The 24095-nt window shown below is 39.7% G+C and overlaps 1 protein-coding gene across 1 annotated transcript; it reads right to left on the bottom strand.

Annotated features, from left to right (window-relative positions):
* Positions 1 to 5597: 5597 nt before the first annotated feature.
* On the bottom strand, positions 5598 to 23005 carry si:dkey-27h10.2 (uncharacterized). Its single transcript, XM_068589417.1, has 11 exons — positions 22948 to 23005; positions 21286 to 21492; positions 18963 to 19199; positions 18695 to 18790; positions 17887 to 17931; positions 17630 to 17709; positions 17033 to 17129; positions 16794 to 16871; positions 14066 to 14299; positions 13459 to 13554; positions 5598 to 5697 (listed from the first exon to the last, which is right to left on the bottom strand). The coding sequence occupies exons 1-10, from the start codon at positions 23003 to 23005 to the stop codon at positions 13502 to 13504; spliced, it is 1185 nt and encodes a 394-aa protein (XP_068445518.1). The 3' UTR covers positions 5598 to 5697; positions 13459 to 13501.
* Positions 23006 to 24095: the final 1090 nt, after the last annotated feature.

The following is a 24095-nucleotide window of genomic DNA, read 5'->3' as shown; positions in this document are numbered from 1 at the left end:
ATCCACTGCTAGTTGCCTTGCAATGTATTTTACAAGTCAACAGTAGCAGGCTGTCCCAAGATTGAAAAAAAGCATTAAAAAAAAACTCTCCGTGTTGGTTTGGGCCTTGGAGTGTGTCCTCTGTGTCTCTCTCTGTTTCTGTGTGGCCACACAGAGACACAAGTGTGTTGAATGCTGCAAGGCTGTGCAGGTAATAATGAAACTGTAGACACTGACAGGCGCAGGCTCCTCCTTCTGTCAGCGCAGGGAGGGAGTCTCCTGCCCCCATGGCTAATTTAAGAAAGACCATTGGACAAGAATCTGAAAGTGCTCCCTCTAACCAACACCCACCCTTCTCCCATTCTCCCCCAGAAAAAGGTGGGGGATAAAATCCAGTGCAAAAACTAACCCAATTCAGTGGAGTTTGTGTGATCAAATGAATTGTCACTTTCTGCATATTACATTTGGATTGGAACAAATTGGAAAATTCATATAAATGTATTATAGATTTAGGCAATAGCTATGCTTTTGTGCTATTTTCCTCTTCTCCTCCTACTTAATTTTTAAATAAATCAAAATAATATTTCAACTTATAGTTAATCAAGTTCCTTGAATATTTTTCAAGGTTACTTTCGGAAATTATTGTTTACATTGGAATTTAATTGTAAAGCCAACTTTTTTAGGAATGTGAATGTTTGAATGAAGTGACCAATCAGTAATTACCATAACATCAAAGTCTCTATTGCACCTTTAAATCTGGCATCCGAGCACAACTTCTGTGTCCAGGGTAATCCTTCTGCAGCGCACAACTTTACATCTCTCAATTTGTAATTTAACTTTTGGGATTATTTATTTTTTTCCTGTTTTTTTTTCTATATTGTAAAGAAGTTTGAACATAAATAATGCAATATTATTGGGTATTTGAAACAACAAAAAACAACAATAAACAAAAATAAATAAGCGTTTTGTATTACCCCCATCAGCATAATTTGTCAATTCACATGACCTGTGTGAAATGATCCTCCAAAGGTTTTTTGCGTTCTTCTCACGAGTGACTCTGAGGTCAAGTCGGTGGGACGGCTCGGCACCGGAGTGGCTATTAGTTCACAGAGGGACAATAACCTGACATCAGCTGGCAGGACAGGTGTATGGACACAATTTGGTCTCACACACACAAACACAACTCAAAATACTTGAGGTATACGAGTTCTCTATCGACAAGTCCACATTGGTCCCTGGCAGGAAGGCCATCATTTAATATAAGAGCTAAACCCTGCAGTGACCAATCTCAGATATCCTGGAAATTACATTCAATAGGACTTTACTGCCGCAATACTGACACAGCACAGTATGGAGAAATCCAGCAGTCATACTGGATGAAGTGAGAATATGAGAATGTGTACTCAGTACGGTGCACAAGGTCATGTTAAGATAAAAATACCTAGTAGCCTTTTATGGATCATCTTTCGAGTTGGGCCTGAAACTTGATGAAGCGATCCGTATACATTGCTTGAACATTTATTTCAACCACTTTTTTTTTAACTTTTAAAACGTGTATTGTCACTTATGCCAGTGGTGATATATTTCTGCATAGCAGGATAAATCCTATATCATTAAAGTTTTTTAATGAATGAATACGTTTAGCACAGATGCTTCTGATCAATTAATATCTAAACACAAGAATGCAAGATTGAAAATCTGTTGTGGGAAAATATGTGGAAGGACACCTTTAATGCAAGTCCAATTTGAGTCATTATTTTGTGAAAGTTCCTCTGTTTATTGGACATGATAATGCTTTGAGGACAACCCTGTGAACACTCAGCAACCTTCCCTGAAGCGTGGGCCAAATAGCAGAGATGCCATATGCATCCAGGCATTCTGTATCACACTTTTCATTGCATCCCCTAAATAAATCTTGCCCTCCTCACTTGACCCACCAAGAATAAAAACAGGGACACACACACCGCAGTGTGTAACTATAGAAACAAACACATCAAGCTTTTTATACTCTGTTACTCCGGGGTTTCACTCACATTCTTTCAATATTAAAGAGGCGTATTGCAAAATAGCAACCTGTGGACTAAAAAAGTCAGATATGGATAGAATGTATGATACATTAATCTACCGCTCCAGCTGTAGACGATTCTTGATATGGAAAAGAAAACTAAATGCATCTGCTGTCGAGCTGCTGCATGGCTTTCATGAAGTCATTTGTTTGACTTTGTCCAATTTAGATATCAAAGAGACGACATGCCTTTAATGAGTGTCAAAGGTAAACAGAGAGTGAACTTGGGTCGAAGCCAAGCCCCGTTGCCCATGGATCAACTCTTCATTTAGGGGGCAGCCAATGATGACAGCAGGCAGTAACAACCTCATGATAGATGGAAAACAAAGCCCAAGTGGATCACACTCCTGTAATTTACAACCCAGTTGCATGGGTTTTCGTCAAATAGTCACAAATTTGTTTGTGTCACGGGACATGAATTGTCCGTTTTTGTGCGTGTCGCTCAGCACAAAAATAATGCCAATTGGGAGTGCTATTCATGGTGAAGATACAAGCTAAATGCATTCATGTGACTGAGCAACATTCGGAGCAAGTGATGCACTGAAGAATATCTGAAAAAGAAACTACTATAGGTGGGTGGGTGCCGTGGGGAGACCAAGTGGATGGGTCCAACAAGCAGGACGGTCAACCAGGAAACTGGAGTTCGACACTGTATTTTGGATTTATAGTGGCGGATTTGTTGCCCAAACCTAACCAATTTGGTTTTTTTACCCAAACATAAGCCTAATCATTTTTTTTTTTTTTAAACTTTGTTGTCTTAACCTAAGTCACCCCCCAAAAGATGGTCGCGCAGAGGGGAATGAAAAATAATCCCAAAAATAAACTGAACATGAAACCAATAGATTATATTTTGTGACTATTTCAAAAATTGTCCTGAGACTGTGTTGTAACTTAATAATGTTAAATCTGTAGAAATATCTTTAAATAAACTACTGAAATAAATATTCAGTCCTCCAGCTTGGTCCAGACTGAAATTGGATGGATTGCCATGAAATGTAATACTGACATCCATGAACCTGGGATGATGTTAGATGATTTTGGCATTTCTTTCACAATATCAATGCATTAAATGATGATAATAAGACTGTGTCGCAATTGTCATATCATATGAATCACCATGTGTCACAGATTGTAAATATGACCTCGTTTGAAAATGTGATATAGTATATAGTTGGCCAACAGCAAAGGCGCAAAAAATAAAAAGATGAAATTATTTAAATGACTTCAAAATATTTCATTGACGCAATCGATCAGGAAATGACCTAGTAAACCTGAATCCTTACAACCTTCCTCAATTCAGCACACTGACAGACGATTCAACGGATGTTCTTTGGTTGAAAGGAAAACAGTTTGAATCATCATCATTTACATTCTGGGCTTGTCCATAACTCGTATTACTCAAGAGCATCTCAGGCATTCATACAGCTGATGAACAACTCAGTCCAGCTGCGCAGGGCTCTTGATATGTGTCACTGTTCGCGTGTGTGTTTGTCCCTGGAGACAATACAGAGGGGCACATAACACACACACACAACTGCTAATCCTACATAGAGTTCAATAAGAAAATATACAAATTAACTATATTGATACATTATCCGAAAAACACCAAACCTTGTCTTCTTTGTGGCAATACCGTCACATTTTGCTCATTCAACTCCTGATGAAGTTCATCATTGTGCTACTTGTTTCATGTGACACTTCTAAAAACAGTAGTCCCTGCCATAAATGTAACAAGAAGAGAACAATATGCTTTTATATACACTCTTTTTGAAATGTTGTAAATATTTTACATTTCTCCTCAACGTTTTGGATACCAACACTAGCTTCACAATACTTTGCCGAAGATATAATGAAATACATAGTAGATACATAAATATTGGTGTGCTTCTGTTTGTATATGTGCATTGACTCTTCTCTTTGATTCTTTCCTTGTTCTCCTCTCTCGAGATAGCTGATCACCTGATTATCTGTGTTTTCTTTTTAAAGGATCGCCTGCAGAATGTGTGAAGTAGCTCAGATAAGTCGCTCTGACAGATTCTATGAAAACAAGAAATGACATCAGCAAGGTGCCTCATCCCTGACAAACTTCATGACTGCTTTAGAATAGCCGAAGGAAATTGCCCCCACATTCTCTTCATTACTCGCTAGCATCCTAATCATCCGGCCTGTTGTAAATATACACAGCGTATAAATAGAGGATACTGAGACCTGAGACATTTGGATCCAGTTCCGAGGAGGAACAGGTTTGTGTTCTGCTGCACTGGATGATTTGGTGCAGGGTGTCCATGACTGCGGTCAGGTTTGAGGGGTACGCGCACAAAATTTAGACCCGCTTCTCCGTCACTGCTGCACCGCAGGCTCAGTGCAACATTTCATCCGCTTAATGGTGGATTAATGCATCCTGCGAGCAGATTGATATAGGCCGGTGCTTCCACTCGTCTTTAAAGGAGAGCGGAAGCCCATGGAAACAGGCCGTATATAGCAGCTGGATCAGCCCCAAACACTGGGCAACACATCACTGTAGATGGAAATTATAAAAATATTATATGGCTCGTGAAATTAAACAGGAATCTAGATTCATATTTATACAGGCGAGTCCTTCAGTGATGAGCTGAAACCCCACACAGCTATTAATTGTGCTTTATTGTGTGTTAAATAGCAGATAATTGTTTTATTTTAACCAAAGTAAATGATACATTTTCTGTTTACGGTGTAATAAGCACCGGTAATAATGCGTAAACTACTAGACATCAGTTCCAAAATCAGAAAGCTACTGACCCAGGACTGTGTACAGCACAGAGCTGGGGGATTGTGATCTTTTAACACTGCCCCTTTGAACTAAATGTGTTTTCACCTGGAGCTCATGTTTGGACTTAAAGAAAAACAAGGTCGGGGTGATCTAGAAGAACAGTTGGTGAAAGTCAGCAGGGGAGAAGCTGAGGTACAGTATGGTGGACAGAACAAATGCTAATTGACCAAATGCTAAATCAGTATTTTCTCAAGCCAAAGACGCACAAGAAAAGTGATGTCAATATTTTCAGTTCATACGGTTTATTTATCTGTATCAGAAACTTGTGAATAACATTTGTGGATAAAGTTCTGCATTATTGAAGGTTATTGAAAAAAAAGAAAGAAGCCCGTCCCGCCTTTAGTTTCATTCTGATCAGTTTGTTTTACAGCTAACAACCAGAGCTTTTGGTGCCACTTTGATCATTTATGTGGTTGGTTAAGATGAGCAAAGTTACAAATTGTAAATACATCATTTCTAATGGTGGATATCTGCGAGAAACATATGGGACATAGTTAGAACACTTTTCTTTAATACATTTATGGCATTCATGGCAATTGTTTTTGCATAACGGAAATTTTAATACTACTGGGAAGCAAAATGCAGGAAGTTATAATAAAGCCTACTGTACTGTAGTACCAAAATTAATCACATTTAATATATAAACGCAGTAAATTGTAACCATTTATAAAACACACAAATTAGGTTTAATCTGTAAAATGTTTAAGACTCTTAGTTTAGCTGACATATAACTATGGAAAAGCGGCTGTGTTAGAATACATTTATTTCCTACAAGGAAGTGGCACTAGATTTCTCACACCGTACGAACAGACGTGTCCTTCTCCCCTGCGGTCACTTCTTCAATCTGAAAGGAAAAAAAAGGCACAGAACGATGAAAACAATGCTTCCTGTCCCACAGTCACACCTCCTGCAATCACCTGCTTTTTCCACTTGTAACTTCTGCTTTGACCGAGTTTATGTGGCCTTTGCCACGACCTTCGACCTCTACGGAGTAACATCTGTTTGAGGGAGAGGATCGCTGACATAATCCTACTCCACATCGATTGATGTGATTTATGCTTAACCAATAAGTGACTGCAAAAAAATCATTCGGTATAACAAAACCAGTGGGACAGGGAGGCTTAATCTTGTGGTTTATATTTGTTTAAATAAAACACATAATTAGCAATTTTTATTAAGTTTGACATTTTACAGCATTTAATTAAAATGTGATTCCTTTAAGAGGCTTAAGGGCCTCTTGAAAACTGGACTATTGCACTTTGACAATCATTCAAACCCAATCGCTTATTTCAAAGTGGTTATTTGTCTCCGATTTGTCACAAGTTAATCTGAACTGCATCCAATATAAAGAGGGTTGTTTTAGATCAGTGAAGTGACTACTCAGGCTCAGGTTGCAGGTAAGACTTCGCATTGATCTTAGCCTAGTTATGCCGGGTTGATAGATTGAGATCTGTGGAGACCAGTTAGCCGCTATAGTGAAACCTGGCTGCTGAAAGATTGGGAATTCCAAGGGGGATTTAGTTGTGTGGAAGAAAATGCTTAACTGAGTCCCATGCAAAGATGATCATCCTTTTCAGTCACCCATGAACAGAAACCCCTCAAATGCCATTCAATTAAAACAATAACACTGTGTGAAAACAATTTGTGAGGTTATTTTGTTCTGTCTTCTACTTAATTTAGCATCTATGCTACCCTCGTTGAAGAGAAAAAAATACTCTAATTTCACTTCATTCTCCGCAGCTGAAAATTGTGACATGTTTCACTGAATTACAATCATATGTATTTCCTGAAGTGATGAATGTCTTTATTGGGGAACAACGAGAGACATGCACAAAAACAGAAGTTAAAACAACTGGAGCGATAAAATGTATCCGAGCCGATGGATTGATTACTTGGAGGTTACGTTTTCTGAACCAGAATGAGTGATGTTGTTCACAGGAAAACAAGATGCAAAACAGCTGTAAAATATCTGAGTATTAGTTTGAAGAATTTGGCCGAAATAGGTAAACATGTAAGAGACAAAATCCTAAATGTAAGTAATACAGAAATATAAATCATACCCTCTTTGATTTGGGCTTGAATTAGGAATTACTTAAATTAAGAGTTACTGTGAAAGGGTCAGGATCAAGTTTGAATTAGAGTTAGAAAAATGGTGTAAAAATGTAAGTTTTGGCTAAGGTTAGGGTTAAGAGCTGGTCAATTAATCCTAATGCAGTTTGTTGTGGTCATCAAAAAGCACCTTTCTGTTACATTCAAGACTAAGCTTAGCAAGTTACCTAGCCTAGCACCTTCTTTAACTGTACGCTAAATGAAAGGAATCCTGAGAATAAAAAGCCAGATAGAGTAAATGGCAGAGAACCATGAAAATTTAAAGAAGCTGTATTGACTGACTTGTGTCATCATGTTCCCAGCTTGCGTCTGTTAGAGGTTAACTCGGCAGTAACCCAGCAGTTAAAATAATTGACCAACTACCCCAGTCACTACATCACAAAGTCCCGTAGGGCTGAATCTGATAAATTTCGCTATCCCACTTTCTGGGTTCAGCGTTGGATAATTATTTTGCAGTGCCACCTGTTACCTTGAACTGATATACAGTGTATATTCCACACTGGAATGTTTTTAAACATAAACTGAGGAACATCAAATGAAAAGACACTAGCGTTTGGACAGTTTTGGTTCCTTTGATTCAGCATCATCTGAGATTCCCCTTTAAACTGTGTGTGAAGGATGAGAGACAAAGATGTAATAAAGCCCCGGTGTGACTCTGACAGTTTGACACTGCCTGAGGAATGCAGAGTCGATGCCGGAGGCGATACTAGCAGGTGAATGAATGTCCGTCTGTCAGCAGGCCTCCTGATCAGCAGTCCTGCCAACTGCACAAAGCCTGGCCAGGAATGTCTACAGCAGCCTGGAGAGGACAACAGAAGAGGAAACTGTCCCTGCGACTACAGACCTCATGGGGTTTGGAGTCGTAAGTCATTGAAAGAGTCAGCTGCGTTGGGATCTGGGCGCGTCAACATTAAAGCGGACGCATCTCCATGCTGTGTTCATCCTTTAACCAGAGTGTGAATTTCAGTGACTTTAGTTACCCGATTTCTGTTAACATTGTCACTGTTACTTTCACAGTAGATTTAGTGATTTCCATAATTACACATTAGCTACTCAGTTGGGAGTCTTGACAAATTTCCAAACGATTGTAAACTGTCATTACGTCGTCCTTAACCAGACAGATGTGTCCTCTTTATAGAAGATGAGTTGCAAAAAAAGAACAAAGCCGTGGTAACTAGGCAGAATAAAGGCAACACGGTCGATGCATCACAGAATGTCAAGGGTGTGATTGTTCACAACGAACCCACTGTGACTCAACATTGTGTGACTGGAGTGCTGACTCTATTTCTGTATTCTCGAGAAATTATTTTCACTATGTATCCCCCCCCCCTTCTTCCTTTGCTTCTTTTAGAGACTTGCATTGTGGTTTAAAGAAGTCAAACATGCACTACTAAATTGAGCCCTTTAAATATTTTGCGTGCCACCTAACAAAGTACGGACTGTAGTACAAAGGAAGTATCTAGAAAATGTGACACTAGTTGTAAAATGTCTTTAGTGTAAATAAGGAAGGTCAAGGCCTGGCATAATTTGAAATCTCTTAAAATAAGAGAATGCAGGTCAGGGAAAGTAGAAGTACGTTTTTAATTGGCCGCTGCTTTTACATTTCTCCCTGCGTCAGGATAGAAATAAACTTGAATTCAGAATTACAAAACTGCATGCTTGAATATAAAGTGTTCAAGTATTAGGGTGAATGGTAGAGAAGGAATCATCCACTTTACGATGACATTGAGGCCAACAAGTAAGCAATTTGTCATGCTTCCGTTCACATTTCTCACAAATATTGTTTTTTTCCAGGTTCTGTCATGTGCAGCAGCATTTGTTGAAATGCATCTTGGTTTGCGCCACACATCACAGCAGCCGCTATGCGTCAATTTCTGCAGAGACTTGCTCAATGACAGGCAAAGAATGTGAGTCAGTCGGACTCTGACGTAAAGGCCACATTATTCTCCTGCAGTCACTGTGTACCCTTTAATTAGGATTATCTGACCTACGACCTTCGGAAAGGACTTTAACCCAGAAACCTCTGCAGGTCAAGGAAGCGAAGCAGGAAGAGAACGTGCACCCAAGTTGGTTTTGATGAAAATACATGAGAACAGGAAGCTGACCTGAGAGGCTAAAATACAATATGTGTTCACACATATTGGGTGTTTATGTCTAATGACATCACGCTGAAAGGTTCTGCATTGTTTCAAGACCTCATTTGTCTTTGTCTGAGCCTTGTTTTCCTCCTTTCAAAAGCACGTCATGACCTCATAAGGGGCTCAGTATCACAACAAACACAACTAAATGGTTTGGGGAATATCTCCTCTTAAAAGTTAAAGTTCAGAGAATTGAAGTGCACTACACAACTTCTTGTAACACTGCACATTTTGTATGCTGTCAGTCTTTATGCTAAGCTAAGCTCACATGGCTATTGGCTTCAGCTTCATATTTACACACATAACACAGAGTGGTATTAATCATCTCATTTAACTCTCAAGAAAACAAGTAATTATTGAAATGCCTATACTACTGCTTTCATACATACAATACATCTTTCAGTAGAAGCTAGCTGGCGTCATAATTGGTGTGCAAGCTACTGCTGAAAATGACCTTGATGAAGACCCATGTCGATCACAATGCCTTGGTCTTTTTAAGTATATATTGCCGTGTAAAATAAAGACAATCAAACCCAACAGTGTGCCTTGGATTCTGCATTTCATACCTTTTTGAAATCCTATTCCAGCTATGCATTGAGCCATTTACAAGAACGCATAAGCTCAGTACACCCAAAGGCTCCAAAGAGCACGTGATCACCACAAGGCTACGCAGGGCCTTGACCACATTGTCCACACAATATTTAGTTTTCTTTTGACTTTTCCCTGTAACTGTGGCTTTTAAATACAGTATACTTTGCCATATATCGTCTTTTAAAGCTTTGATAAACCAAATACATCTTTTTAATGAAAGGCTGCTGTTGTGTATGCCGGGATAAGACTGTATCCTTGTGTATCCCAAAACACCGACGAGAAACAATCAAACTTCTATGAGATGATGCTTTTAGTCATGAAACTTGTGATTATCAAATTATTGAGCATTCCGTTTGGATATAACTTACCTTAGGTCTTATTTACTTCACATTTACACAATAATTATGTTGAAGAAAACTATGCCCACAGTGCCAATTCTTTTCTCCCAATGCTGAATAACACAAAATTATTGTTGAGGCATTTTAATCCGGCCTCAACATTATGCTTTCAACACAACGTGAAGTGCGATGAAAGAGCTTTGCGTTAAACTGCAAGTACATGGTCGTATATTACCTTGTCAGAACAAATATATAATTGCACACTAAATTGCACACTTTTTAATCCACTGCACCAACAACTTTTCTCCGTCCATACTGTAGGAAAATGTAAAATCTTTTAAGTAAAATCCTCCAAGTTTTCAATTTCTTGCCCAAAACTAGATGTTTTGTGGTAAGAAATCATGAGAGGAAGGGGAAGAACCAGCCTCCAGCAGCTGTTTTCTTCAGTCTGCGTTTTCCCGACAGTCCCTCCTTCCTGAAAAGTTGCCCAGGTGTAATGGTCTACCTGCCAGTTTTAACCACATCAAATCACAGACGCAGGAAGCTTCCCCTCACTGTTATTACCGAGATACAGATCCTACATTCACCACATGCACCATTGTCATCATGCACACGATAAATCTGTGTTTACACCTGTTACATCGGCCAAGAAAATTGAGACTTTGCGAGAAACCAGAAGCAGAAAAAAGGACATAAATTGCTCAAAAGTAAAATGAGCCAATTTATATACAAACTCTAGTTTATCCTGGGCAATAAAAGGACATAAAGTATACAGACTCGTTTATGATCATAAGGCCACATACAAAGGCTTTTGATTAACGAACAAAAACATATTGTTCAGCTTTAGATCCTTGACCCTCCTCGGCTCCATGACCTGTCTCTGAATCATAACCAGTTGCTTCACAAAAAGAGCCTGTGCAAATAAAACACGCTGCTTCAAACTAACGACTAACTTTGTTTGTCTCATGTAGTTAAATCTTACTGTGTTTCCTCCTCGCTGTGAAATATTCATCCCAAGCGGTACAGACAGTTTCCTCTAACATTAAACATCAAACATGAAAGCTGAGTTCTGACTGGAAAATAACACAGTGAAGTCCCAGGTCTAATTATGCTGGTTTAGTTTACGGCCTGTCAGCTCATATCCATTATCCACAACTGCTGAATAGTGAGCAGCCTTTTAACTTCAGTTTCAAGCTTGCTCATCACGCCTCAGACCAGGTGGGAATGAGTGTTCACTTTTCTCTTCTCTGTTTTCAAATAGCGTTATTCACTGTTTTACAACACGTGTTCGCAGTGTCCTTTTGGAAGAAAGACATATATACCGGCTGTCGCTCATTTGGATGAGTGGTCAGCCTGAAACCGCAAGGTAGCCGGTTTGATTTCCCAGTCTCTCCTTAGTTTGCATGTCGAAGTGTCTCTGAGCAAGACACTGAACCCTAAGTTGGTCCCTTGGCGCTTTTCAGCAGCCCAATGCTCCTAAATTGCTCTGAATGGGTTAAATGCAGAGAGAAAATTTCATGTATGTAAAAACTATGTAATATGACAAAAATAAAGTTTCTTCTTACACTGAGAGTCGTAACATTTCTCACAGTCTACGAGGGACATGACTGGCATTATTATTTTACAATGAATTTAATTATTACCAATTGAATTTAAAAGCGACGTAGAAGCATAGGTTTTCAACTTTTTAGTTCCAAGATACAGAGAATTGATCTATCCACAATATGTTAAAATTGTGTACAACTACTATGTAACATACTGTCAGCTACAGGTAATATTAAAGACACAAATACAAAAAAACAGCTTGCCACCCACCCAAAAATTCAACTGAAGTGGAAGAATCTTGTCACTGAGGAACTTCTGCTTTTTTTTTTAATTGAATTTAGTAACCGTGACACCATCAGACAGAAATACACCAACATGTCATTCATCTAAAAAAGTGTATTCGGAATAAACTTTTTAATCTAGGCAGCATTAAAGTGGCCCTTTAAGTGTGCCGCCCGCAAAGTGTTTAGTAGCTCAGAGGATTGGAGATACCCAAAGAAGTCTGCATCAAACTGACCAATACAACGGACATGAGATGGTTAGAGCCTATTCACATGTTGAATTATTACTAGTTAATAGTCAATTGATCTATTGTTTCGGGTTTGATATTAATCATTTCATAAAGGCTTTTTCACAGATTTTTTTTTGTTGCATTAACTCAAGTAAAAGCGCAAATGTAAATAATTAAATGGAGGATGGCTGAATTGAATTCAGCTGGTTTGGACATTTTTTTTCCTCCACAGATCTTTTGCCATGTTGTAGCAGGAAGATCACAGGTGAGATTGACAACCTTAATGATGACTTTGTTCCAGTAAGCCATGCCAATAAGCCACAATGCGCAATACCAGGTCCTCCCCCCTCGTTAATGTAATTATATGCACCTGTGCTTACTTCTCCTACTAGGACATGTCTGCTGTGCATGCTTGCTCACTGTCACAGCTTATTTAGACACTTCAATACAACTGATCTTTCATTAATGTTATCAGAAACACGTGTGCGTTTTCTACAAAGACAAGTCAAAACATCTGCTGTGTAAAGGGTGACACGTTTGCCCCATGAAGATAACGTCACAGATGTAATGGTAATATTAATTCAAATCTCAGTTGTCATGGTCATCCTTTAATTCATCTTGAAGACCCACATAATTAAAACTGAGTGCCTCTGCTGAGAGGGAGACACTTGGGATTTGTGAAGCTGGTGTTTTTGTGGGAATGGAGATGATCCGTGACTGCTACCACGGAGCATCTGAGAGCGGTTAGCCCCTCAGATGTAAGCTTATCATCAGCTGTTAAGAGCGGTGTGAATTCCTCGGGCCTCAGGCTTTGGCCCTGAGTGTTTCTGAGCAGATAGGAAGAGAGAGGGAGCGCAGGTGCAGATTCGGGCCTCACATCCTGCAGCACATGATGATTAGACTGAGAGGGCCCATGTTAACACTGGTGTGAGAGGAATCTCATCCATCAGTGGCAGAGCATGGAGAAACCAGAAGGAGAAAGGAATGATGCCAAGAGTGGTTCACATAGAAATTTAGAAAAAAAAGAGTGAGTTACTCATGACCTAAGAGTGGTCTCATCATAATGTAGATGGAGATTGAACCGCAGTTAATATATTGGGGGAAAAGGCCCAAAAAGTGGATATTGTAATATTATTGCTCCTAGAGCTACTTAACACACAAAAGCCACCAAAAGGAATCAATTAGCAAAGCAATCAAAAGTAAAGTAGTAACAATATGTTGTGGAACTGACCAGAGAGTAAGTTTATAGGTGCAGCTTCCAGTGAATATTTATAAAGTACTGGATGTCAGACTGTTAATATGGTGTTTTTAACACCTGAGTTGGCTGAGCAGCGAAGCAGCTGCAGGGGAACATCTGTCCACCGTGGTCTTACCAAGTTCCTGAAGAACGGCACAGGAGCAGATCGGCAAAATGTCTCACACCGGACAATTGAGAGGAACGTCCCAGAGGTTGATAATGCTCTTCATGTCTGTGCAAGGGGTTAACAGAGGGTGGTTTAGAGATGATTCATCCAGAGTCAATCAATCATTAGCACCACTATTAAGTGATCCTTTCACAGTCAGTATGGAGAGGATTCAGTGACCGATTACTAATAACCAATCTTAATGTCAGCAACAAACTTGGAAGGATCTTTTAATGTTGCAGAAGGCATTTTTACTCAACTAGGGATACACAATACACCCAGAAAATGAAGATAGTGAATGATTGCATAGTTTTAAGTTCTTGGTTTTGTCACTCGAATAGCGGAAAATGTGTTGAAATGAGGCAAGTTGCAGGAAGTTGAAACTGAGATACAGCCATCATTTTACAGCCATCTTACGGTATAGTCAAATTGAGATCACTACCGTCTTTTTTCAATATGAAGTGGTTGAAAACATTGCGTTATAATCAGTAGATGAGTGTTTGCTGTTAATCTTAGTATGAATAAAACATATCTCAGCTACTACAAGGAATAACAATGCCAACCTTTAAATACCAACCTCTGGTTTGACTGAATTCAGCATTGTTGCTGTTGTTCTCGTTCGCCTCCTTCAGCAACTCCACAGAGGTCTTGCTGGAGATGTCATCAGTTTTCTCCTCCACACTCGGCTCCAGAGGTGCGGGGGGACTCTGCTCAGCGACGTCCTCTGTGGCCTTGTCCTCAGAGCTTTCTGGGGTTGGAGCCGGAGCAACAGACTCAGCACCGGAATCAGCAACAGATTTATCTGCCTCAGCTGTGAAGTACAATAAAAGCAAGCATTGAGTTTTCATTAATACAGGTTTTCCAGTTAAAGTGTGACACATAGAACAATTTGTGGAGGAATAAAAACACACAGCTTAAGTCATAATGGAACAAACTGGAAAAACCCAACATTAATGTCATGGAAGGAAGACTGTTGTAAGTAAGACTGTTGCAATAAATTAATTGTGTAATGTCGTTGAGACATCATTTTAACTTATGACATCGCAGATTTATAATTTACATTCTGTACTTAACACCTACATAATAACAGTATTTCCACCCATTTAGCCTCAAGCGGTTTCACCCTCTCTAATAGTCAGGAGGGGATTTCTCTCTTGCGAAGGCATTTCAGGGGGCCACCATGTTGTTAATGAGGCGGCTGATTACTGACCAGTTCCTAATGAGCCACAGCCATGCAGCTGTTGGAGGCTGTGGGAAAGTAGGGCGGCCCCATCATTATCTGACCCAGGGTTAGGTAGAGGGAAAGCGGAGATGAAGGGGACATGAAGGTGACCGTTGTACTATACATAATTCGGAGTAAGATGGCTCCTCGAACGACTTTCCAACCATCAGAGAATCATCAAGTCTGTCCGGTTTATGGCAGATGACTAACACTTTATTACTCTGGTCCTGATTGACAGCCTTACATTATGCTTTAGTGTTAGACCAGATGTGTGATCAGTTGTTGCTACTTTGTGTTATGTCATGGGTTTAAATGCACTATTGAAAAAAATAGCTCGGTACCACTCACATGTCCGTCTTTTTACAAAAAGAAAAACTCTTCCCAGCGCCTCTAAACATCGTTAATTAACACTTTTAATTAACTATACAGAGTTGTTCAAGAAAGTTAAACCATTGAACTATCGCTAATATTTCTCAACTATCAAATGGATTGCCTCGTATAAGAAGAAGTATTTGCAATGATTTTACCTGCTCCTCCACTCAATTCTGACAACAATGACTAACCATTGATCACTTTCGTATCCTTCAATATAAAAGAAACACGGACTAGCCATGTTGTACTGAACTGATTTTGTATCAGAGATTGTGTAGTTCACAATTCACTAAAAGTCTGGCTGATTTCTCCAGCATTCACTTCTTAAGAACAAGTGAGTTTGACAAGCAGTCCTCGTCAGCCAAATCAGATTCTTCTTGTTGCCACCAAGTTGAATCCAAACAGCAGCAACATAGCCAGCCGGCATGATTAGAAATATGGCAGCCCACCTGCATTGATTGCTTATAGTTTCACTTCTTTTCCAATAAGAGGAAGAGAACCTTTTGGTAGCTGGTTGTCAAAGCGGCCGTCAGCACTGTCCATTTCAACAGAGTGGCCCTGGGCAGGGAGGCAAGCCCAGACACGAGATGTACATTTTTACCTTTCCGTATTCAACCTGGGAAGACCTCTGAGTAAAACAGGACCTCTTTGTTTATTCAGAACAATAAGACAAGAATGAGAACTTATGCTTTCATACTTATCACACGATATGACATCAAATGTATAGTTAAAGATTTATCATGAAGGCATAAATTATAATGTACGTTTTTTGTAAACTCTAGATTTTTACAAATATTATCTGATCGTCTGGATTTAAAAATGTTCCGATTTGCTGCATATGAATACAAAGACTTCCAGATGTTTTTTTTTTTCATAAGTGTTTGAAATTATACTAAAAAACACCATATTATATGGCAAAATAACCACATGCTTAATAAGCTCTGAAGGAGATGAAGGAGTTGTCAGCTGCATTCAAGGCAAAGTGAAGAAGCTGGTAATTTGTAAACTTTCATTTCCACCATGTGGTAGACATGAGTACTGCAGGCCACATTTCAGTCTCTGTGTCTTCTCAAAGTAAGAAACAGTGGAAGTCCTTAACTGACTTGCAACAAAGTTGTTTTTTAAGTCAAGCTTGAGATAAGCTCTTATGCAGATTTCAGTTTTCCGTCCTCCAAAATTCAAACCAACTGGGGTGACAATCAAAAATATAACATTATTTTAGTTCATATTAGTAAAAGACAAATGCCTGGAGGGAAGCACAACATATTTTCTATGAGAATGAAATGCAGGAGGATATTAACACGATCTCAAAAGTACTTCCTTTTATTGAGTTTAACTGATCTTGTGAAAGAGGAAGGAAGATGGCCCACACACTATTAGCCCACAAAACACATACACGTTCACAACCTGATCTGCAAAAAGAAGAGAAATCTTGTAATTGATTGTGTCCTCTGTATTGTATGTTAAGTTATTGTAAGTACTTTATATGCTAAACCCTGCACCTACCCTCCACTATGATCTGTTTGTCTTTTGTCCCCAATGTAAAGCGTCTTTGTGTACTTAAAAAAGGCTATAAAAGTTTGAATTATTATTTTATATCGTTGTATTTGTGTTTGGGCTCATGAGTCTGAAATAAAAGTAATATCGTATCCTGTTTCTCTGAGCTTACAACACAATACATGATGTTGATCACTCAGAGGTTTGTTCTTACCTGTCTGCTCCTCCGGTACTTCAGGTTTGGCCTCCGGTTTTTGCAGCTCTTGTTCTGTACTTTCAAAGGTTTGCAGACCTGAAAAGCATACATGGATTTATAACAGAAAAGCACAATTTGTTTAAGTTTGAAGGGTAATTCTTTTCTCTTTTTCTTTTTTTTTTTATAAATGTGACATCTTCTCTGTAACATTGCTGTTGATAGAGTTAATAAACAATAATGATGGTGTGTTGACTGACTGTTCTGAGGTCCAGCATCAATCGGCAACTCGGGCTCCACAGTGCTGAGAGGGATGTTGGCTTCTTCCGGTCTGGAGGAGAAGTCGACAGAGTAACGCTGTAAAAAGAGGGGATTCAAAATACACACACATTAGTGACAAAAAAGGCGGAAATGGTTTGACATTTCGGGAAATAAGATGATTGATAATACTTTTATGTCCGCGGACTACTTTTTAGTCTCCATTCTAATCTCAAATTACGTTAGCTTGATTCTGTCTAAACGTAAAATAATCTGTAACATTACCAATCAACAGCTTATGTCTAGTTTTTTGTAGTAAACAAAAACTAGACATAAAAGAAAACATTACCTATGTTTGTGTGTGAATTAAACAAACTTAGAATGTATTATTAAATTAAATGCGTCAGCTGTTTCCCCGTTTCCAGTCTTTATTCTAAGCTATGCTAACCAGCGGTTGGTGGTAGCTTTTTCAAAAACAAATGTGAGGGTGGTATCAACTACATCTTCTTGCTTTCAGAAAGTAGGTTCATTATCACATTTCTAAAATTATCAAACCATTCCTTTTTTGGTAGGTTAGTAGAAACAAACGGCAAACTCACTCTTCCTCTTTTCCGTCTGAAGAAGCAGGCAACTCCAAATCCGAAGGCTACGAGGATGATCACAACTATGACGATAATGCCTGAAGGAGGTAATAACGTTTCTATTAATCTTTACAAAGACAAACACATTTGCTCAAATCGTGGCTGTGCAATATTACAACATAACGTTCATCTACTGTTTGTGTCTAAACTTCAAATACATTGTGGTTTGATATCACTTGATATCTTGTTCTGGAGCACATGTAAGTGTAACTCACCAATGTTGTCAAATTGTGATGAATTCTCTGGTTTCGCAGTGGTGCCTTTAAAAAACCAGCAGCAAAACAAGCTGAAAACACAACAGTGACATGATCTCCTGACAAAACGTATAAATCCAATGTTACACTTTCAGCAGACACAAAGCAACATTTACATTAATTTGGAGATGTGTTCCTGTCCACCTGATATTAATATTTACTGTCCTTTGTGTCTGTCAAATCCAGAGGAAATATTTGTCTCTTTAGCAAATGCTCCATTGTGTTCATTGTTGACCAGTTGCTGCCTTTGTGTGTCAGCTGTAGCAGAGTACAGCAGGCTTTGGTGCACCAAAACAGTAAAATTGTAAAATTGAAAATGAGTTAACAGATGCTAAAACGCTCCAAACAGTTTATAACTGCAGAGCCACCAGTCCTTCTTTTCATTGTTTATCTATTGTTATAAACAAGTACTGATTAATGCAGCTCTAAAGTATTGTCAGCATCAATACTATTCATCAGTGTGTCCAATTTTAACTCAGATATTTATTTTTCTCTGTCGTTTAACAATCTACAACTATCCATTTCTTATTACATCGCACAAAATGATGACGTGGGTCTTGCGCAAGATAAATATTATTCAAGGTGTTTCATTAATACCTTTTCCAGGCTATGCAGCTGTATATTATACCCTGGCACTTTTGTTAAAGTTGTACAAGGAATAAATTCCCATAGTTTCACAATGTTTGGTGATGTAAAACAGTCAAATGTAACTAATTAAGGAGCACTCAATTGTTGAATATAGTTAATTAATTCAGCAGTCTCAACTCACTTTTGTCCCTGTATGCTTTGGCGGTTGGTGTGCTTTTCTTTAGCTCATTGGATTGTGTAGCGGTGACTGGGGTTTCACTTTTAGAGCTTGTCGAACCTGAATCAGAGAATAACGTCAAGCAAATAATGATTAAGACAGGAACGATTATAAAACAAAAGAAGACATGATGATGAATCCACTGCCCATAAGAATCCAGAGCATTATTTTGGAGTAATAAAACCCTAGTGGGTTACTGTACATGCACAAGGCAACATGAATAAGCTCTCACCTTGCATTGTTGTGAAGGATAAGGTGGTGCTGTCTCCCTCGGTGTTGATGATGATGCCATTGGTAGTGACATTGCCATTGGTAGTGACATTGCCATTGGTAGTGACATTGCCATTGGTAGTGACATTGTTGGCGCTAGTGGTTCTGGTGAAGCTGAAGGGTGCTCCACTGGAAGAATTTTTGACATCACTGGAAGCTGTCGATGCTTCATTTGCTCTGACAGAAGCAACAACCAGACCTGCAGGAAAAGATGGACAAGCACACAACTATTCAACAGGTGAACACAAACACGACTGAAGCTTGAGTTTATAACACAAGTTCAGATTTGAGAAAAACATACATTATTTTTTGGTCTGTTTGTCTTTTTTTTTATTTGATTGTGTATATATTTCTTTCATTTCAGACTTATTAGTCCATATAACAACAAATAGAACAACAACAATATATAAAATACAATACACTACAATACACAGGTATAACCATTCGTTAAAAAAAAGTCACTCGTGGTTAAAAACATACAGACACTTGTTCCAATGCTTCCAGAGACAAGAAAAATACCTTGTATTGCTCTGTGTTGGCTTGGACAAGGCTCTTTGCATATATACAATAAAGAATTAATCACATTGATCACACAAAAATGTACTTCATCGTAAGTTTATTTAAGGATATTGGTGGATCTGTAAATCAACCCTGCACCTCGTATTCAGACTACAAGACTTACAGTAGCTCTGTTAACTGCAAGCCTGAAAGGAAAACAGCTATGTACTATATATTGAGGTGTGCCAGGCCGTGCTTGTCTTTGTTTCATTGCATTTTTGCCATCTAGTTAACAAATACAGAACATTATACCAGGTTCTCAGAAACACTTTTCTATAGACAACAAAACACTTTGACAGCAAAATAAACATTCATCTAATACAGCTCATACAGATGCTTAAAACAAATATAAAGAGTCTTACCCAGAAAAAAGAAGGAAAGACTGATGGAGGGCATTGTAAGTTTGTTTGATGGTAGCAGCAGGTTGGGGTCGTCTAGATTCACAGAATACATACATATACATGTATAGATATATATACATGAACATATATATACGTATTATAAAAGCTTGGACCGTAAAGGTGATGCTTTCATATGCTCTGTTTCTTCCCCATTGCCTCAGAGCGTTGCATGCTTATAAAGAACCCCAAAAAGAGGATCAACGCCTCTGACCACAGCAGGATGTGTTGAGTGTTGCTCAAACAGTGTAAGTGAGAGGAAACATTGGTACGTTGCTTCAGTGTCAACAATATGAGAACTCGTCTCGTCTTGTTTTGGCTCACTGTAAATCAAAAGTAAAATTAAATGAACAATGTGGCCTGTTCGTGCCAGCTGTAACATCTGTGAGGGCAAATATTTAATCTAATATTGACCTCTTCGTGTTTGACGGATTAAAGTGTCAGTTTGTGTTTGCAATTTATTTCCACGAAGCAATACCTTGTTAAGTTATAACACAACTACTGGTCTTCTTCTTGGAAAACGTATAGTGTTGCAAATCATGTTATTGTTCCACTGTTGTCAGTAAATGTTCTGCTCACTAGATGTCGCTGTGACAAAAGGGAAAAATACCAGATGAAGTTAAAACAGTTGCCCCTCTTTTCTTTTGCTGAAGGTAAATTTAACTTACCTTTAACTTAACATCAATTTCCCTCTCTTGCGTAGGAGAATAAATGAGCTACAAAAGGTTCTTAAAATGTATAGGGACCTTGTATTACATCTGTATTACAGTTTAAAAAAAAGATCTATAACAATATGTTGAAGCATTTGTTGTGGAGGCTGAGGAAGACATGACAATAGTGAGAAAACAAATAGCGATGTAATAATCGATTAATCGATCAATAGGAACCCCGATCTGCAACTAATTTAATAACCGTTTAATAACTTCAACTGTACTTTATTTATTTATCAAGCAAAAATGCCAAATTTTCACTGGTTGCAGCTTCTCAAACACGAGCTGTGACGCTTTTCTTTGTCACATAAAAATGTCTTTAGGGTTTGGACTGTTGGTTGAAATACACAAACAATCTGAATCCATCTCTTTCATTGTTTGTCACTGTTTTCGGGCCTTTTACAGATGTGTGTGTGTGTGTGTGTGTTTTTTTTTGCTGTAATGCTGTTGCTTTTTAATGTTCATAACTTAGTGAGTGTGTCGTGTTACTTGTCCTGTGTGGGTTGAGTTGTTGTCAGGGTGTATGTGTGCTCAGCCTTGTAGGTTCATTTATTACTGTTTATTTCCCCATGCCAGTGGTAATCAGCAGCAGGATTAGTGTTAACTGCCACCCAGTCACTGGCAGGCTCCACGTGGGCCACCGCAGGCCCCTCCTGCCGACTGGCCTGACCGGGTCTGTCCGGGACCGGCTCGGAGTGACGAGAAACTGGGAGTCCGCTAATCCTAAAGAAAGACTGTCCGTCTGGCTTCCTCTCTGGGCCACCTATCACCACATCACAGAGACCAGGCACCGGCACCAGGCCCGGCCCGGTGGATGAGCTAATCACTGAGAGGAGAGCAGAGTGTGTTTCTATGTGGTGTGTGAGAGACACACAGAGAGGGGAGAGAGCTGGACCACCCACCCGGAGGATTCAGAGGCACAGGATTCACAGCCCATTCTGTTGACCTGCCACACCGCCCCAGCTCTGGGCAAGGCCCTCCCCAATTGTTCCGCCTGCTAACATGAGGAGGGGGGTTACACAAGGGGGATGGGGGGTGGACGAGCAGTAAACAGTGGGCTGAGCTTCTCTCCTTCAGCGCACAAAGGGGCTGAATTGTATCGGGACTGGAGCACTTTTTAGAGTGGCCCTGCCATGGGGCCTGAATGAAACATCTGTGGAGGCTGAGCCCGGGGGAGAAAATGCTATTTTGCTGTTCAACCACACTGACAACCTGTTTTCTCTTTCTTTATCCCCCCCCTTCCCCTCCCCCATCCCACACACCCACCATCACCACCTCCCCTCACTGTTATTTCTCACTTGGCCTTGTAAAACTATTCAAACTGTATACTCACATTTGCCAAGCAAGTAACAGAGAAGCAACAGTAAATGAGGGAGGGAGAGAGAGAGAGAGAGAGAGAGAGAGAGAGAGAGAGAGAGAGAGAGAGAGAGAGAGAGAGAGATGACTTGAAGGTTTGAATGAGGAAACACTTAAAGTGGAAACTGGATTTTTATTTTTTTTTAAAAGAATTCTATATCCTTATGAACCTGCGCAGGATTTTCTTTTTCAGTTCAGTTAAATTCAACAAATACAAAAAAAAAAAAAAAATCAAACTCATCGTAACGTATATTGAAATATTGTTCACATGGATGGCTGCCCAGATTTCAGTTTCCATTTGAGGACTAATTTTAATATAATTCTGATGTAACTTAGAATAAGTCCCTGAAAAGCATCCAGAGATAAAGAAAAACTATTTAAACAAGCAATTAAAATGGTAAGTACAAAATAACTATTTACCAAAAGCACTTCAGTCAAAGAACTGACCACTCACAGCAAATGGTTACAGTTAAATGTGGCGGGAAAAGCTCTCCTCCTTGAAGGAGCTGAAGGAATCCTAGTGGTTGTTGAAGGAACATGCATGAATGTTTAATCTTAATTATTAAACACCACATAAGGAGTAGGGAGCTGTTGCATTAAATGCTGTTGGCACGAGCACATCAGCAGATTGTGGTCTAACGTCCGCACTGTACACCTGCTGTGAATGAACTAAGAATGCTGAAGCTTATAGAAACCAATAGAAGTGTGAATTCAGAGCTCTCTGCCTTACCTTACTTCACTATAAAACACCATGAAAATAAATTGTTATACACTGGAACTATCCTTTAATTCATAAAAGTGTGGAAGCTGCAGACAGCTAACTTCCTTTAATCAGATGAATACAGTGACTGTGAAGGCTATCATGGGTGTCGAGTCCCTCCATCCGTCAACATCACCTCCCCTCTTCCAAAAGGAACCCCCGCACTTTCAACCCTCTTCCCCCAAAAGCCCTGCTCCACCACACGCAGCTCAAAGAGCGACATTTCAGTATAATTGAAGGGGAAACAAAGATCCCTGCTTACTTCCTGGTCACCCATTTTCTTTAATCAATTTCCTCCCTTTGGTCCTATATCATCTGTAATTACTTTCCCTTTCCCGCCCCTTGCGGGTTCCTCCTGGAGCAAAGGTCCAAATACACACATATAAGAAAACACACACACACACACACACACACACACACACACACACACACACACACACACACACACACACACACACACACTTATTGCTAACCCCCTACCGTAAGCAAGCAATACCTTTGGCATCAATACTCGTTGCCCCCCTTTGGCTCCTCCAGCCTGAACAATAGAGAAGGCCCACTGGCTCCAGAACCCCACCAAGCAACCCCTGACCCTGCCCACCTACTCCACTAAACCCCTACACCCCCCCACAACCACCCACCCACTTCCCCTCCCACCCCCTCCACACACAGACCCACACACACACGCACACACACACACTACAAAAAAACACACAGGTTCATGTGGTATGTACTCTCATATTCAAGTCGTAGACATTGTCACACACAGCTCACACGAGTCTGCAGTGAATGGGGAGGGGTGAGGAGAGGAGGGGGAGGCAAGGGGGAGGGGGTGGGGGGCACTTTAAATACCAGCTCAGCTTGTAATCACTGGAGTTTGAACTCAGAAGACTTCTTACGCTAAGAGGTCAAGAAGCCAGAACACTCATTCGCTCCTTTCTTTCTTCCCTGCTGCCCTCTGTCACTCACTCCTCTCAGCGGGTCCCTCTGATCCATAAGCTGGTCGGGTTGAGTACAGTGAAACCAACGCTGATGTCCTGGGGAAATCTTGCAGCAAAACAATAAGCGTGTTGTCTTCCAAGCACCAAATTCATCGTGGCACAAACTTTGACTTCCTCCTGCGCTCAAGTAACATGAAGCGAATCTTCTGCCAAACAGGAACAATTTCTGGAAGAACTGAGGTTTATTTGCAATCCAGATCCAAAGGGAATTCATTACATTCGGCCAACCTGCCAAAGAGACAATGAAGACAATACCTGTAAATATCATTATTATAGTGTTGGACCCGCTGCTTACCTCAGGACATTTTGTGT

This window comes from Clinocottus analis, unplaced genomic scaffold, assembly GCF_023055335.1.
Source record: "Clinocottus analis isolate CAN_PGR_092001 unplaced genomic scaffold, fCliAna1.0.p SCAF_22, whole genome shotgun sequence".
NCBI classification, from domain to species: Eukaryota; Metazoa; Chordata; class Actinopteri; order Perciformes; family Cottidae; genus Clinocottus; species Clinocottus analis.
The sequence above is the reverse complement of the archived record's forward strand: the minus strand, read 5'-3'. Positions and strand labels throughout refer to the sequence as shown.

Coding starts and splice junctions, on each gene's coding strand:
- si:dkey-27h10.2 (XM_068589417.1), bottom strand. CDS start 23,005: ATGTCGCTCTTTGAGCTGCGTGTGGTGGAGCAGGGCTTTTGGGGGAAG. Junction 17,130..17,629: donor TCAGACGGAAAAGAGGAAGA/GTGAGTTTGCCG, acceptor CTCTTTTTACAG/CGTTACTCTGTCGACTTCTC. Junction 14,300..16,793: donor AGTACCGGAGGAGCAGACAG/GTAAGAACAAAC, acceptor TGTACTTCACAG/CTGAGGCAGATAAATCTGTT.